At 43.9% G+C, this 14,123-nt stretch overlaps 1 protein-coding gene across 1 annotated transcript; it reads right to left on the bottom strand.

The window, feature by feature from the left end:
• Positions 1 to 21: 21 nt before the first annotated feature.
• On the bottom strand, positions 22 to 13,892 carry cp (ceruloplasmin). Its single transcript, XM_071520265.1, has 23 exons — positions 13,726 to 13,892; positions 11,820 to 12,064; positions 11,516 to 11,728; positions 9,905 to 10,078; positions 9,715 to 9,806; positions 8,913 to 9,075; positions 8,560 to 8,698; positions 8,233 to 8,372; positions 6,579 to 6,719; positions 6,432 to 6,476; positions 6,078 to 6,292; positions 5,829 to 5,979; positions 5,411 to 5,623; positions 4,175 to 4,382; positions 2,760 to 2,899; positions 2,196 to 2,324; positions 1,989 to 2,095; positions 1,547 to 1,602; positions 1,338 to 1,409; positions 905 to 996; positions 504 to 643; positions 325 to 381; positions 22 to 190 (listed from the first exon to the last, which is right to left on the bottom strand). The coding sequence occupies exons 1-23, from the start codon at positions 13,890 to 13,892 to the stop codon at positions 32 to 34; spliced, it is 3,258 nt and encodes a 1,085-aa protein (XP_071376366.1). The 3' UTR covers positions 22 to 31.
• Between the last annotated feature and the right edge of the window lie 231 nt (positions 13,893 to 14,123).

A 14,123-nucleotide genomic window follows, 5' to 3' on the forward strand; every position in this document is an offset into this window, starting at 1 on the left:
CATCTCTCTCCCAGTCCAACTCTCTGTCTCTCTATCTGTCTCTTTCATAATGTAACACACACACACACACACACAGTCCCTCACCCTTTTCAGTCACAGTATACACAGTCTCCATGCCAGCTTTGATGTGGTCAGTGACGTGACAGTGGAGCAGCCAAGTTCCAGCATACTGAGGACGCATCTTCACCGTCTGAGAACAGTTTGATTCATTGATTCAAGGTGATTTTTGAGATGTTTTTGTGTTTATTTGCCGTTAAGATGCTGAAGATCGGCAATAACTTCCATCACAAACTGTGTAGATCTGCTGAGATGAAGAGGCTTTACCTGGAAGGTGGCTGGAAACAGCTCAAACACATCAGTACGATGAGGACCTCCACCCAGCTAGAGAGACAGAGGGGATTAGCATGTGTGTGTGTGTGTGCTCTGTGAATACATGCCATACCCAACATTTTGATTCTACAGTGTGTGTGTTATGTCTTCTGTGTGTGTGTGTGTGTGTGTACCTTGTATTCCACACTGTGGCCATGCCAGTGTACGGTGTGTATATCCACTTCATTGCCCATTCCCATCAGATACCAGTAAACCTTATCACCCACCTCCATGTTCAGACCAACCAGGTTACCATATAGAAGACCATTAATACCTGCACATATAGACGCACACACACACACACACACACACACACATTGGAAAGAGGTTCAGGCAAATTTCTTGTGAGGTCTAGATGAAAAAAAAAATGCATCAAAGCTGAGAAACAAAGCAGAGAACTTTTCTGATGCCAGGATGCTTTGATTGGTAGATCATGAAGTGGCTCATTGGATAAAAAAAAAAGAAAAATCATATCGTCCAGTTCATCAAAAGGCTGCAGTTCACCTGTGTGTGTGTGTGTGTGTGTTCATCTCACCGTGCATCTTGTTACTCTCTATAAAGGCTTCGTCTTCTTTCAGGTTTCTGGCCGGGTTCCTGATGTGGGTCCTGATGTTTTCATCCAGGTACCTGGAGGAATAACAAGAAGAAGAATTTTCCCCAAGTGCAATAAATGTACAGCAATCACACCTGACAGTGAAGAGTGTGTGTGTGTCTGTGTGTGTGTCTGTGTAGCCACAAATGTGTTCTTAGTGAACCTATAGCTGGTTAAGTAAGGGCTAAGAGGAAGAAATACGATGAAGGTGGAATTAAAACATGAGGTAGGATGCTGTGAAATGTTTGTCCCTCCTACTGAGCAGCTGTAGTTCTCATCAGAGAGCAGGAAGAGCGCTGATCCAGGGTCTGGACTACAGCCGGGGCTAAGGCTAGTTTTAGGGTTATAGTCTTAGTCTCAGGCTTTCTCTACCTACCAGCTCTCATTCTCGTCAAAGACCACGAAGAGCAACGCAAACTCTTCTACCTCCTTCTTCAGACCCAGAGACCTGGAAGCAACACAGTTTATAACACTGTACATTACTGCTGTCATTATACATGCAACACATACAATAACAAGTTCCAGTTCCTATAGGTCAGAGCACTAACTGATTCTTCACTGTGGATGTAGTGGAGAAATACTCACCTGCCCCAGCTGCGTCGACAGATCACCAACGGACCAATCAGACCGCTGTACAGGTCCTGGGGGGGGGGGGGGGGGGCGGGACAACAACGTGTCAGTGTGTGAGCGTGTGTGTGGTGTGTTTGTGTGTGTTAGCCCAGTGGTTGATTAGAGCCACAGACCCCCATTTGATAAGATTTTGTCTCTCAAACCCAAATCTGAGAATATTTGTATTATTAGATATGATTTTGTCCAGAATTTCCATGACTATCTCAATTGTAGGTAGAGAGATAACAGAGAAACTATGATCAAAACAGGCATTCTTCTACATTCTCTAATTGTGTTAACTTCTTGTAAATGAAATAACGCTGAAGTTTAACAATTCATCAATTTGCTGGGGACCCCCTGGAACTCCCTCAAGGACCCCTGGTGGTCCCCGGACCCCATGTTGAGAACCACTGCCTACCTTGTTAACATCAACAGTAGAGTAGTACGCCCCGACAGAACACTCCTCTTGCTCTGGGGTTGGTCCCGTTGCCTTGTTAACGTACCAATAGTAGGTGTGGGTCTCACCTGGTAAAGGCAAAGATGTGGTTTTCAGGATTTAGGATTTAGGAGTCCCACATTGTATTCAGAAAGTCAAGTGACACACATTGGTCTGGCCTGTCTGTACCTGGTGGGGTGGGGTGGACATCGGGGGTTTCTGTCTTGACTCCGTGGGCATGGATGGAGTAAGACCTGGACGCCATGTTCTTAAAAACTATCTTCACCTTATCCCCCACATCAGCATGGATCATAGGACCTGGGAGGAGAGAGAGAGGAGAGGAGAGGAGGAGAGGAGGGGAGGAGAGGAGAGGAGAGGAGAGGGGAGAGGAGGGGAGGAGAGGAGAGGAGGGGAGGGGAGGGGAGGTGAGGGGAGAGGAGAGGAGGAGAGGAGAGGAGGGGAGAGGAGAGAGAGGAGGAGAGGGGAGAGGAGGAGAGGAGAGGAGAAAAGGGTAGAGGAGAGGAGGAGAGAGGAGAGGAGAGGAGGGGAGAGGAGAGGAGAGGAGAGGAGGAAAGTACATTACATTCTCTTTCTACCACACTGATCAGGCTGGAGCTTGAGTTAAAACAGTATTCATTCTGAAGAAGTTGTAGAATTGCATAATGTTTAATGCATGATGTTTGACTTTGACAGTATGAATGATGGCAGTCTCTGTGAATTCCCGCGCATTACCCCCCCGCTCTCCCAGCCTACCCATAATGCCGAGGTGTTCCATATCGGCCGCCCTTTCCACCTGCTTGGTGAACTTGTCGTTGGTGAACTGGCGGTAGACCACCTTCTTGTAACGGGAGCCTATATACTTATTCTGCTGGTCTATAAAGACTGAGCCAGGACTGGAGAGAGAGAGAGAGAGGGAGAGAGAGAGAGAGTCAGACTTATTTGTGTGTGTAATATGTACGTACAAATGTCTCTGTGGGTCTCGCCCATTTAGATGTATTTGAGTTTGTATTGAGTGTGAATTTCATGCCAAAAAAATCCCCCCAAATTACAAGGATTCAGTGTTTCTCCTGGAATTTTCAAAAGCCTCTGAAATATCATTTAGACCAGTGGTTCTCAACGTGGGGTCCGGGGACCACCAGGGGTCCTTGAGGGGATTCCAGGGGGTCCCCAGCAATTGATACAATTAGTGAACACAATTAGAGAATGTAGAAGAATGGCTGTTTTGATCATAGTTTCACTGTTGTCTCTCTACCTACAATACAGATAGTCATGGAATTCTGGACAAAATCATATCTAACAATAAAAACATTCTCAAATTTGTGTCTGAGAGACAAAATCTCATCATATGGGGGTCCGTGGCCCTAATGTGGACTAAATTAGGGTCCTTGATATGAAAAAAGGTTGAGAATCACTGATTTAGACCACTGGTTCCCAACCTGGGGGTCCCAACCCCCACTAGGGGTCGCCAAAGCTTCACGGGGGGCTCGCAAGGCCTTCTTGGTTTTAAGGGGTGTAAGAAAACTTAAAAAAAAATATATATATACAGTATATCTCAGCATTTCATTAATTTCTAAAGTTTAGATGAATTTTTAAAGTTTAGATGTTTTTTTAAGATATAAACGAGGATAAGTGCGAAGTCAGGGAGAAGAAAACACTGAATTTGTCCGAAATAAGCATAATAAGTATATATGATAGTTAAAAATAAATTGTATAAAACATTCCTAAAAATATCAGGAAAACTAATCTCTGACACAATATTCACATAATCTGCTCAATATTCATCCAAATTGCTCGTTTTACACAAACTTCCTGCAGTTATTGCGTTCACTATTTGGGTTAATTGCACAGTTATCAGTTGTTCTGCGCTGTGATTGTTATGCATTGAATATAATATGAAATATCCATAAAATATGTCACTTCGTCAGGGGTCGTCTGTTTACTCAGTGATAGAATAGGGCTCCCTTAAGGAAAAAGGTTGGGAAGCACTGATCTAGACCATCATGGGACACTAAAACTCTCCATTGAAACCCAGACCACTGAAATTCTTTTAGGGGAGTTAGCAGCTCAGGCCTCACTCTGCCTGAAGGAGCTCATGTATCTTCACCTCCAACCTGTAACCTGGTCTGACACTGCATGTGTGTGTGTGTGTGTGTGTGTGTGTGTGCTACCTGTCAGCCAGTCCGTGGAACATCTCAGTCTCCCAGGTGCGGTTCGGAGCGTAGTCCCAGTCTGTTTCCATGGCAGCGATGTAGTAGGTTTTGGAGTGCAGCATGGTCTCACCCTGACGCTGAAACATGCTGCACTTCTGCACCGTGTAGTTGGCTCGCATCCCGCCACGATGGTGGTTCACTGTCGCGGACACCACTTCAAACTGACCTGGAACACACACACACACACACATTACATCTAACACACACACAGGCTAGGCTGGACAATAACACTACTAGACACCAACCAGGTAAACAGCGATGGACAGCGGAGCAGAGTGGATCCACAGCTGGAAGGCCATTGAGACTCACTGGAGAGACCTGGGGCCGGATTCACAAAACCCTCTTAAGAAAAAAGAATCTTCTCAAGTGCCATTTTTTTTTTTTTCTTAACTTTAGTCTTAAGAAAAAAAGTAGTCTCAAAAACAGTTCTTATATATTTTCTTAACTTTCTTCTTATGTTTCTTCCTAAGAAAAAACGGTAAATATAAATGGTATTCTTGAAATGAAAGTTGTCAAATTTGTTCTTGATTTTTTTCTTAACTTTAAGACGGCCCTTCATCTGTCTTAAAACTCCTACAGTGAAAAGGTAAGCCTCTAATATCATATATTTAAACACATTTTAGACAAGTAGGTTATAGTTCAAAGTCTTCATAGGTTCCCCTACACCTAACATTAAGATGAACATTTATTGTAAAGCTTTATTTGGTGTAGGGCCAGGTAGGCCTCTGTCTCATGTCTGTTGGAAATAAGCTGCAAATTTTACAGTTACCAACAGCAACCAATGTTTAAATCTTTGCTCTAGTTGCTCTAAATAGGTTTTTCCCCAATTGTTTTGTAGATGGAAGCACTTTGGGTTGTCCCCTAGCCTTGTCTCCTAGCCTCCTAGCCTTGTCTCCTAGCCTCCTAGCCTTGTCTCCTAGCCTCAATGGCAGTAAGCCTAAAGTTTATTAACCAGAATTAATTCAGGCCCTATTTTGAGAAGTTCTTAAGTAGGAAAATTCAAGAAATTCGTAGGAAATGAGACTGTTACTAAGAAAATATTGAGGAATTGCATTTAAGAGCCTTCTTAAGAACTTCCTAAAATTTCCTCTTATGTCATTTTCTTAAGAATATCTATCTTAAGAACACATTGGTGAATCCGGCCCCTGATGTGATTAGTAAATGGAATGAAGCTGAAGCTGAACTGTTTCATACCCATGCTGTCCGGCTCCATGGTGACAGTGTGTGAGATGTGAGGGAACACGCTGATGCTGTCCCGTCTGTTCTGGCGGTAGAGGAAGCGGTTGCCGTGGAAATAGAGGCTGTGGATGTCCATCTCCGAGCCCAGCCCTGACAGGTGCCACGTCACTTTGTCCCCCTTACACATGGTCAGGCCTGGGAGGTTCCTGTACACAAAGCCGTTGATGGCTGAAAGAGAGAGAGGGAGAGAGAGAGAGAGATGGGGATGATTATCTTAACATCTCACATAAAGACAAAGTATAAAGAAATAAATGCATAGAAACTGACACAGAATTTCATTCTAAGGGTTCACTGATCAGGGAGACTCCAATCTACAGACTCTAATATGTGTGTGTGTGTGTGTGTGTGTGTGTGTGTGTGTGTGTGTCCTCACCGTGCATCTTGTTGCTCTCCATAAAGCCCTCATCCTCCTTGTTAACGGTGTTGGGAGCCCTGGTGAAGGTCCTAATGTTGTCGTCCAGATACCAGCTCAAGTTCTCATCAAACACCGTAGCCAGCAGGTTGAACTCTTTATTATAGTTCTTCTATAGGAGGGGAAGAGAGAGAGAGAGAGAGAGAAAAGTGTCTTACAGAGCAGTGATGGTCCTCTGTTGTCTCTTTGTGTCTCCCTCCCCCTCCTCACCTGCACTCCTTTCTTCAGCGCTTGAGGTCGACAGACGAGGAGCGGTCCCACCAGTCCGGAGTTGGTGTCTTTAACTGGATCCACTCCAGAGTAGTAGAGGTAGCTCAGACAGTCTCCCTCCCCTGCCACTGGCCCAGCACCCACAGGCACCACCCACTCATAGCTGTGCACCGTCCCTGGTTTGACCAGAGCGGCCGGGGGAGGGGTCACTACCCCTAAATAAGGAGAGGTTAGGAGAATTAGTAAAAGCAGAGGTTTTAATATACAGTCTTTAATTATTTGAGTTCATGCCCTGGAGGGAAGTTAGGATGGAGGTGTCATGTAGGTCTTAAGGACTTCTATTGATCAACTCACTTGGTTCCCTCTTCAGCTCACGCAGTTTCTTAGCTGTGTAAGACTCTGGAGAGGAAGAGTGGGGAGGAAGACATATGAAAGAGGGTGACAATGCTGTTCATTGTTCATTGTACATGTCTGTGTGTGTGTGTGTGTGTGTGTATTAACCTTCCAGTTCGTTGTGATAGAGCGTCCCGTCTTGTTCTATACTGTACTGCACACCATGTGGCTGGATAGTGTAGGGTCGACTGGCCTTGTTCTTAAACACCACCTTGATAGTGTCCTGCTCTTCAGCGCGCAGCACTGGACCTGCAGACACACACACACACACAGATGGAGATAGAGACACACACACACGAAAAAACAGAAAGAGAGAGTTTGCTGTTTGCCCAACAGAATGGTACAAAAACACAACTGACACAGATTGGAGTTTTAGTTCTGCAAATATTTCTTGGAGGCAGAGCTACTCTGGAGGCGGAAATCTCATTGGTCTCATTGTCACCCTCTTTGATACGTCTTCCTCCCCATTGGCTACCCTGAGTTTCATGATAAACTGGGGGAAGAGTGTTCTGAGCCCAACCCAAAACATAATTTTCATAAGGCTGTTCCTGGACTCAGTTGCATTCAAAGCAAGCCTGTCAGCGGAAAGGGGGGGGGGCTACAGTGAAATTCAAAATGTCTCAGGCTCCAAGGTCTGATGGCATCGGCACTGGTAGCTGTTCCACTTGGTCGCTTATACATGAGAGCATTTCAACAGTGGGTTGCGTCACTCTCAGACTGAGCCCACTATGTCACGGTCACCGTTACGGTTTCCATGACTTGCGTTCTCGCCCTGCGCCCGTGGAGACGTCCTGCTTTTCTGACAGCAGGTGTTCCTTTGGGGGGGGGCGGTCCTGACCAGGAAAGTGGTTACAACAGATGCCTCTCTAGCGGGCTGGGGAGCCATGCACGAAGGCAGGACAGTGAGTGGCATATGGGGTTCACAGATGCAGTCCGTTCACATAAATCGCTTGGAACTCCTCGCAGTCTCTCTTGCGCTGAAACATTTTCTGCCCTTTCTGGAGGGACGTCATGTTTTTCGGTCAGAACAGACAATACCACAGTGGCGGCATATATCAGCAGACAGGGGGGACTGCGCTCACGTCATCTACACATGCTGGCACACAGACTGATTTTAGTGGAGCGGCTCCCATCTTCACTGAGAGCCACTCACGTACCTGGCGTGTTGAATCTGGGTGCAGATTTACTGTCCAGGGGCAATCCTCGCTATGATGACTGGCAAACTTTATAAACTGGATGTTACTGCTCCTACATTGGCACATTCGGTCCTGAGTGTAGGTTCAGTGGCAAATATGTCAGTTTGATCGGCTGCATTATATCAGTCCTTGAGTTGAGCTTGTCTGACAATACGGGAGTCACGATATCCTATAGTGAGATACCGAAACAAATGTTTGAAAGAGAACTTTAGGTTGAGAAATTAACCCCGGTTCTCTGATAACATGAGTGAGGTATCTCACCAGACCATCCTCCTAGCCTGGAGCGAGGATGAGGTGTGCTTAATGAGACCGAGGAGATGGGGGACACACCGAGGGGGGCGTGTCCCATAGTGAGATACTTCACTCATGTTATCAGAGAACCGGGGTTAATTTATTAACCTTGAGTTCTTTGGCTCCGCCCATTGAGGTTTAACTCAACCAATGAGATTATTTCTTCTGCCTGCGATTATTTCTTCTGATTATTTCTTATTAGCTCTGCCTCCAAGAAATCTTTGTAGAACTAAAACTCCAATCTGCAAAACCAACCCTAGCCCAGCCTAGATTACCCAGAATTCCAAGATGTTGCTCCTCCGGGCTGCGTAGCATCTTGGTTAAGAAAGTGTCGTCAGTGTATTCAACGTAGCGAGCCTTCTTATAGCGACTTCCAATACGGTTGGGACCTCTGGTTATGTACGTCTCAGCTTCACTACACACACACACACACACACACACACATACACACACACACACCATTGGGTCTCTTATTTTCATCATTTACAACTTTAATTGACTATTATTTAAAGCTTTGCAAAATAATGTTTAGGTCCAATCAACCCAGTGTGTGTGTGTGTGTGTGTGTGTGTGTGTGTGTGTGTGTGTGTGTGTGTGCATACCCCTCAGTGGGTATTGTAGGAGCGTAGTCCCAGACTTCTTCTTCAGCAGCGATGAAGAACTGTCTGAGCTCACCATGTGGGCGGGGCTTATGGACGTTGGGGAAACACTTCTTGATCTCAAATAAAGCCTGCATGCCCGCTGGAGGAGACCACAACATAAACACTCACAAACAATACCAAACAATAAGAAATGACAATACAAACAAGCCTACACTAAACATCTTGTTGTCTTCCTAAAATGATGCAGGGTCCTCAAGTGAAATGATCTCACCATTTCACTTGCTGGTGATTTAGATGGACTGGTAGCCCTGTTGTGTGTTTTTTGTTGTGTGTGTGTGTGTGTGTGTGTCTACCCATCAGGTGGTCGTTAACAGTGCAGGTCAGCAGCCAGTGTCCAGGGTTGTCAGCTACCATCTCTACTGTGGCGGTGGAGGCGGGGAAAAGGCTGACCGTGTCTGTGTGGTGGTTCTGATTGGTCAGGATCTGGCCGTGGAAGTGGACTGAATGCATGTCCACCTGTCAGGTGCAGAGCAGTAGCAGTTAGACTGTCTGAAAGCTTTGTACTGTGTAGTCCTCACTAAAACTGTATGTACTAAGAAGCAAGGTTATTGCTTATTAACGAAATAACGAAAACTAGGTGTGAAAAAACATTTCCGTTAACTGAAATAAAAATAAAAACAAGGCTTGACAAAAAAATGATAACTAACTGAAACTGTATTGTGTGTAAAAAATAAACTAAAATAAACAAAAATTATAGAGAAATTGTCTTTCATCTTTGTCAATATATTTCATACATAAGCCTAGTATTTAGAATTTTTGAATCTCGCCCCCGACAAATATCCCATATTACAAAAAAAGACTAAAAATAACACTGAAACTAATAAAAACGAAACTAAAACGAAGCATTTTCAAAAAATAAAAACTAAACTAAACTAGCAAACCCGCTTTAAAAACGAATTAAAACTAAACTGAAATTGAAAATAAAAAGTCAAAACGAAATAAAAATAAAAACTAATGAAAAATGCTAATACTATCTAATCTAATAAAGAAACAAGGTAATTGTCAGTAGGTCACTTGGTAGGTCACTCTGCTGTTTACTAGACAATACAATGAAAACACACTGAAAGTCAAATATTTAGAAAGGTCAACAGTTACCTCGTTGCCCAAGCCAATCAAATGCCACTGGATCTTGTTGCCTTGGCACATGCTCAGTCCAGGCAGGTTACCATACAGAAAACCGTTTATACCTGCAATACACACTCAGGGTTAAACAAGAGTGTGTGTGTGTGTGTGTGTGTGTGTGTGTGTGTGTGTGAGTGATTGCACATACGCACGCCCTCCTCACCGTGCATCTTGTTGCTCTCGATGAAATCCTCGTCGTCCTTCAGGCCGTTGGCAGGGCTGGTGATGTGCGTCCGGATGTTGTCGTCCAGGTACCAGCTGAAGTTCTCGTCCGACACCATGAACAGCAGAGCGTACAGGTAGTCTCCCGACCGGTCTCCGTGGACGTCCAGAGTTCCTACAGAGGAGAGGAGAGGAGAGGAGAGGAGAGAAGAGAAGAGAAGAGAAGAGAAGAGAAGAGAAGAGAAGAGTCATATTGGTGGTTGTTTTCCTTATGATGATCACCAACTGGAGGTCATAGTTTACCCACCTTCTGATTGACTGGATACATACACATTGAAACATATAATCACTGTAGGGAATGCACCAGGAACAGTTCTGCAATCCATTTTGGTATTAAATGTAACAATAGGGTTAGGGTTGGGGTTAGGGTTAGGGTTAGGGTTAGGGTTGAAATACCATGGGTCTACATGGAGCGTAGGATCTAAAGCATCTAAAGCTTCCAATACCTTTTGATACAGATAACAAACAGCCTCTACTTGATCTTTCACAGCACATGCCTAGCCTGACTAGATCAGTTCTTATGACAGGATAAGTTCTTATTTGCAGTGTTGGGGAAGCAAGTTACCAATTACTTCACACTGGAAGTAGTTGAACTACAGCAAAGGGAGAAATCTAGTTTGGTTAACTAAAGCTACTTAGAAAAAGTAGTTCAAACTACTTTGTAAAGAAAAAATGATCAAATTGACAATGTACATGTGATATGAAATTATAACAATATACTGTATAATACAAAAAAGTCACATGCCAGCAAAAAATGCCATTCTATTGAGTTTATTGCAAAAAGTGCCCACTTCTTCACAGGTCATACATAAACCAAAAAATAAAATACCCCACTATTCATGGGAAAGTACAAGGAATGTCAGCTTTGGTTTTGTATACAATGTCCATCAGTCAGACAGCTGCCTTCCAGAAACTAGAGTCCAGGTGGGGGTATTGCAGCGAGCAGGATTACACAGTTAGCCAGGTAACTTCTCTGAACATTTGTTAATAAATAGCAATAATCATTTATTGCCATGTGTAACAAGTACAATAGAATGCTTACTCCCCATTCGCTCCGGCAGTATAAATTCTAAACATAGATTCTCACAATAGGTAAAAAGTAATGTACACAATAGTTACAGTAGAAAGTAAGTAGTTAAAGTAAAAAGTAAGAATTATCAATACTATGGCACATTTTTGCACCACCCGCCATAATGTGCCATAGTAGTTTGTAGTTTCAGTAGTTAACTACACAAAAAATGGCAAAAAAAGTAATTTAACTACTTGAATCACTATGCAAATATGAATGTAGTTGAACTACCAGCAAGCTACTGCAAATGTAGTTAAACTACTAGTTTAATTACATGTAGTTCACTACTCCCCAACACTGCTTATTTGACTGGTAGAGGACAGGTAGTGGTATGCTTTCATGTCCTAAGGCAATTACATGTGGTGTTTTCAACAAGCTAAGATGAAGGTAAAGAGGTGTATGTTGAGTAATATCGCAGCGTAAAACCACTCATGGGAACTATTCAGATCTTTAGTTGACAGGGTTAAAGAGGACCCAGCATACCTCTCTTACAGGTGACGAGGGGCCCCACCAGTCCGGAGGCGATGTCGTTTGGGGGAGAGACATGGGAGTGGTAGAACCTGGTGAGGCAGTTCCCGTCCTCCGGCGTGGGGCTGTGGGACGCCGGGAGGGTCCACTCGTACGTCACCGTCCTGCCGGGAGCCACCGAGTCGTCATGCTTCTGCTCTGGACCGGTACCGTCTGGGTACAGCGCTCCTGGGGAGGCAGAAACAAACTATCTATCTATCTATCTATCTATCTATCCAGTCATTCATCGCATCGTTCTTTGATTCATTCCCTTCCTCACCCTCGTTGTCCTTGCTGTAGTTGAGTCCGTGGGGGTGGATGCTGTAAGGCCTGGAGGCGATGTTCCTCAGGTGGACCACCAGGGTGTCCCCCTCCTCGGCCGACAGCATGGGCCCCAGGTAGCCCAGCCACTCCGGCTTCACCACCTCCGTCCTGTAGGTGGCGTCGCTGTACTGCTTGTACACGGCCTTCTTGTAGGTGGGGCCGATGCGCTGAGGACGTTTCACCAGGAAGACCGAGGCTTCTCTACAGAGAGAGAGAGGCAGTGAGAGAGAGAAAGAGAGAGAGAGAGAGATGCATTTGAAAAAAACATGTCTACCGGAAGGCATTGATGGAAGAGCTAAAAAAATATCTTTTACAAATATTGTTAACAGCAGCAATTAAATAGCATCACAATGAAGTGGTTAAAACCTGACCACCGAACATACAATATATGGACTGAGAAAGTATGGGAAATTTATCAGATGGAACAAATAACATACTCTTTGAGACTCCAAAAAGATATATTTACTATAAGGTGGAGCCCTGCCTTGGCTATATTGATACAGTGAAGCGATCTAAACCCTTCCACACATTCTGAATCATGTATCTTTGTCTCCCCAACTCATCTTATCTCTTCATGGATATACACACACCCATACTATTACACACATTTACACACAACCCCCCTCCCTGACCCCTAACCCCCCCCCCCCCCTTTTTTTTTTATATTATCTATAAACCATATACATAGGTACAGCTGAAAAAACAGAAAAAACAGCAGGCAAAATTGTGAATATGATTGTATAAGTTGCCAAAACTGAAATAAAAACAAAAAAAACACGTCTGAAGGGGAAAAATAGATTTTGATTGTGACTATACAGTATAAACATAATTTCACACAACTTCAACACAACTTTACCACAATTGAATGCCTGTTTTGAAGGACAGTAACTGAAATGGATTAGATGAAATGGAATAAGGTGACAAAATTACATTAATGGTCACAGTTTTCATCAAGCAGGCAGTCATTTTTCCATGGAATATATTGTGAAAGTCACTTTTCAAACTCATTGTAAGACACTATCAAAATACCAGGCTTGTCAGTTTGCATGCGGCGGTGTGTGTGTGTGTGTGTGTGTAAGGAATACAGATAAATGGACTAGGAATGGAATAAGATTTCAAATGTTTGTTGAATGTAATTTGTTACAATTACTAAAAAATACAGTAATCATAGATACTTTGAACCCGCCAGACCCCCTCAGGTCTTCAGGTGCTGGTCTGCTTACTGTTCCAGGGTCAGAACAAAGCATGGAGAAGCAGCTTTTCGTCTTTATGCTCCTCAGGCCAGGAACAAACTTCCAGAACATCTGAGGTCTGCCTCCAGTTTACAATCTTTTAAATCAGGACTTAAAACGTTTCTGTTTGCCAGGGCTTTTTAAGAAATGTATTTATTTATATCCTTTTTATTTTATTTTAAATGTGATTTTAATGCACACCTTTCTAATCCTCTTGCACTGTCTTTTTCTGCACTAGTTTACTTTTTTAAGTCTTTTATCTTGTGGATCTCTTGTCTGTACTTTTGCACTTTTTAATTGTAAATTTTTGTTTTACCTTTACTGTATTTTTTTATTACTCTGTAAAGCACTTTGAATTGCCTCAGTGTATGAAATGTGCTATACAAATAAAGCTGCCTTGCCTTGCCTTGCCTACTTTGCAAATGGTGATTAATGGTAGTTGTAATGACACATTTGTCATGGATCCCATATTGAGAATAACTTGTATGTGCTTGTTTGCCTGTGCATCTGTGCTTACATGTGTGTGTATAGAGTCTAGAGTGTAGAGTCTGCATGCGTGTACTGTACACTTGTGTGAGTAAATATGTGGTATAAACTTATATGTGTGTGTGTGTGTGTGTGTGTACTCACTCGTCCTCTTGCAGTGTGCGGTTTTGAATGACGTTCATCCCAGATGGAGCATAGTTCCACTGTACCTCCTCTATCCGGATGAAGTACTCTCTCCTCATCCCAGACACACACACTGCTGTACAGCCCAGCAGCAGCAGCAGCAGCCGTAACCCCGCAGCTCCATGCATGTTGGTGGTAGTCACCAGTCACACACACGAGTACAAATCAAAAACAGACTGAAACCCAACAGACGAGGAGGATGATGAAGATAGACAGTGCAGACAACTGATGGCGGTCTGTCTCAGGGACTTTAGACCCTCTCTCTTTGTCTTTATACACTCTCTGTTGACTGACAGCTCGGAGCAGCCAAGCAGGGCAGAGGGGTCGCTTCGAGACCATCAAGCGGGGTTTGATTGACA

This window comes from Centroberyx affinis, unplaced genomic scaffold, assembly GCF_046629955.1.
Source record: "Centroberyx affinis isolate AG114_WGS23_722 - 3 ecotype Tasmania unplaced genomic scaffold, CSIRO-AGI_Caff_v1 ptg000786l_1, whole genome shotgun sequence".
NCBI lineage: Eukaryota > Metazoa > Chordata > Actinopteri > Beryciformes > Berycidae > Centroberyx > Centroberyx affinis.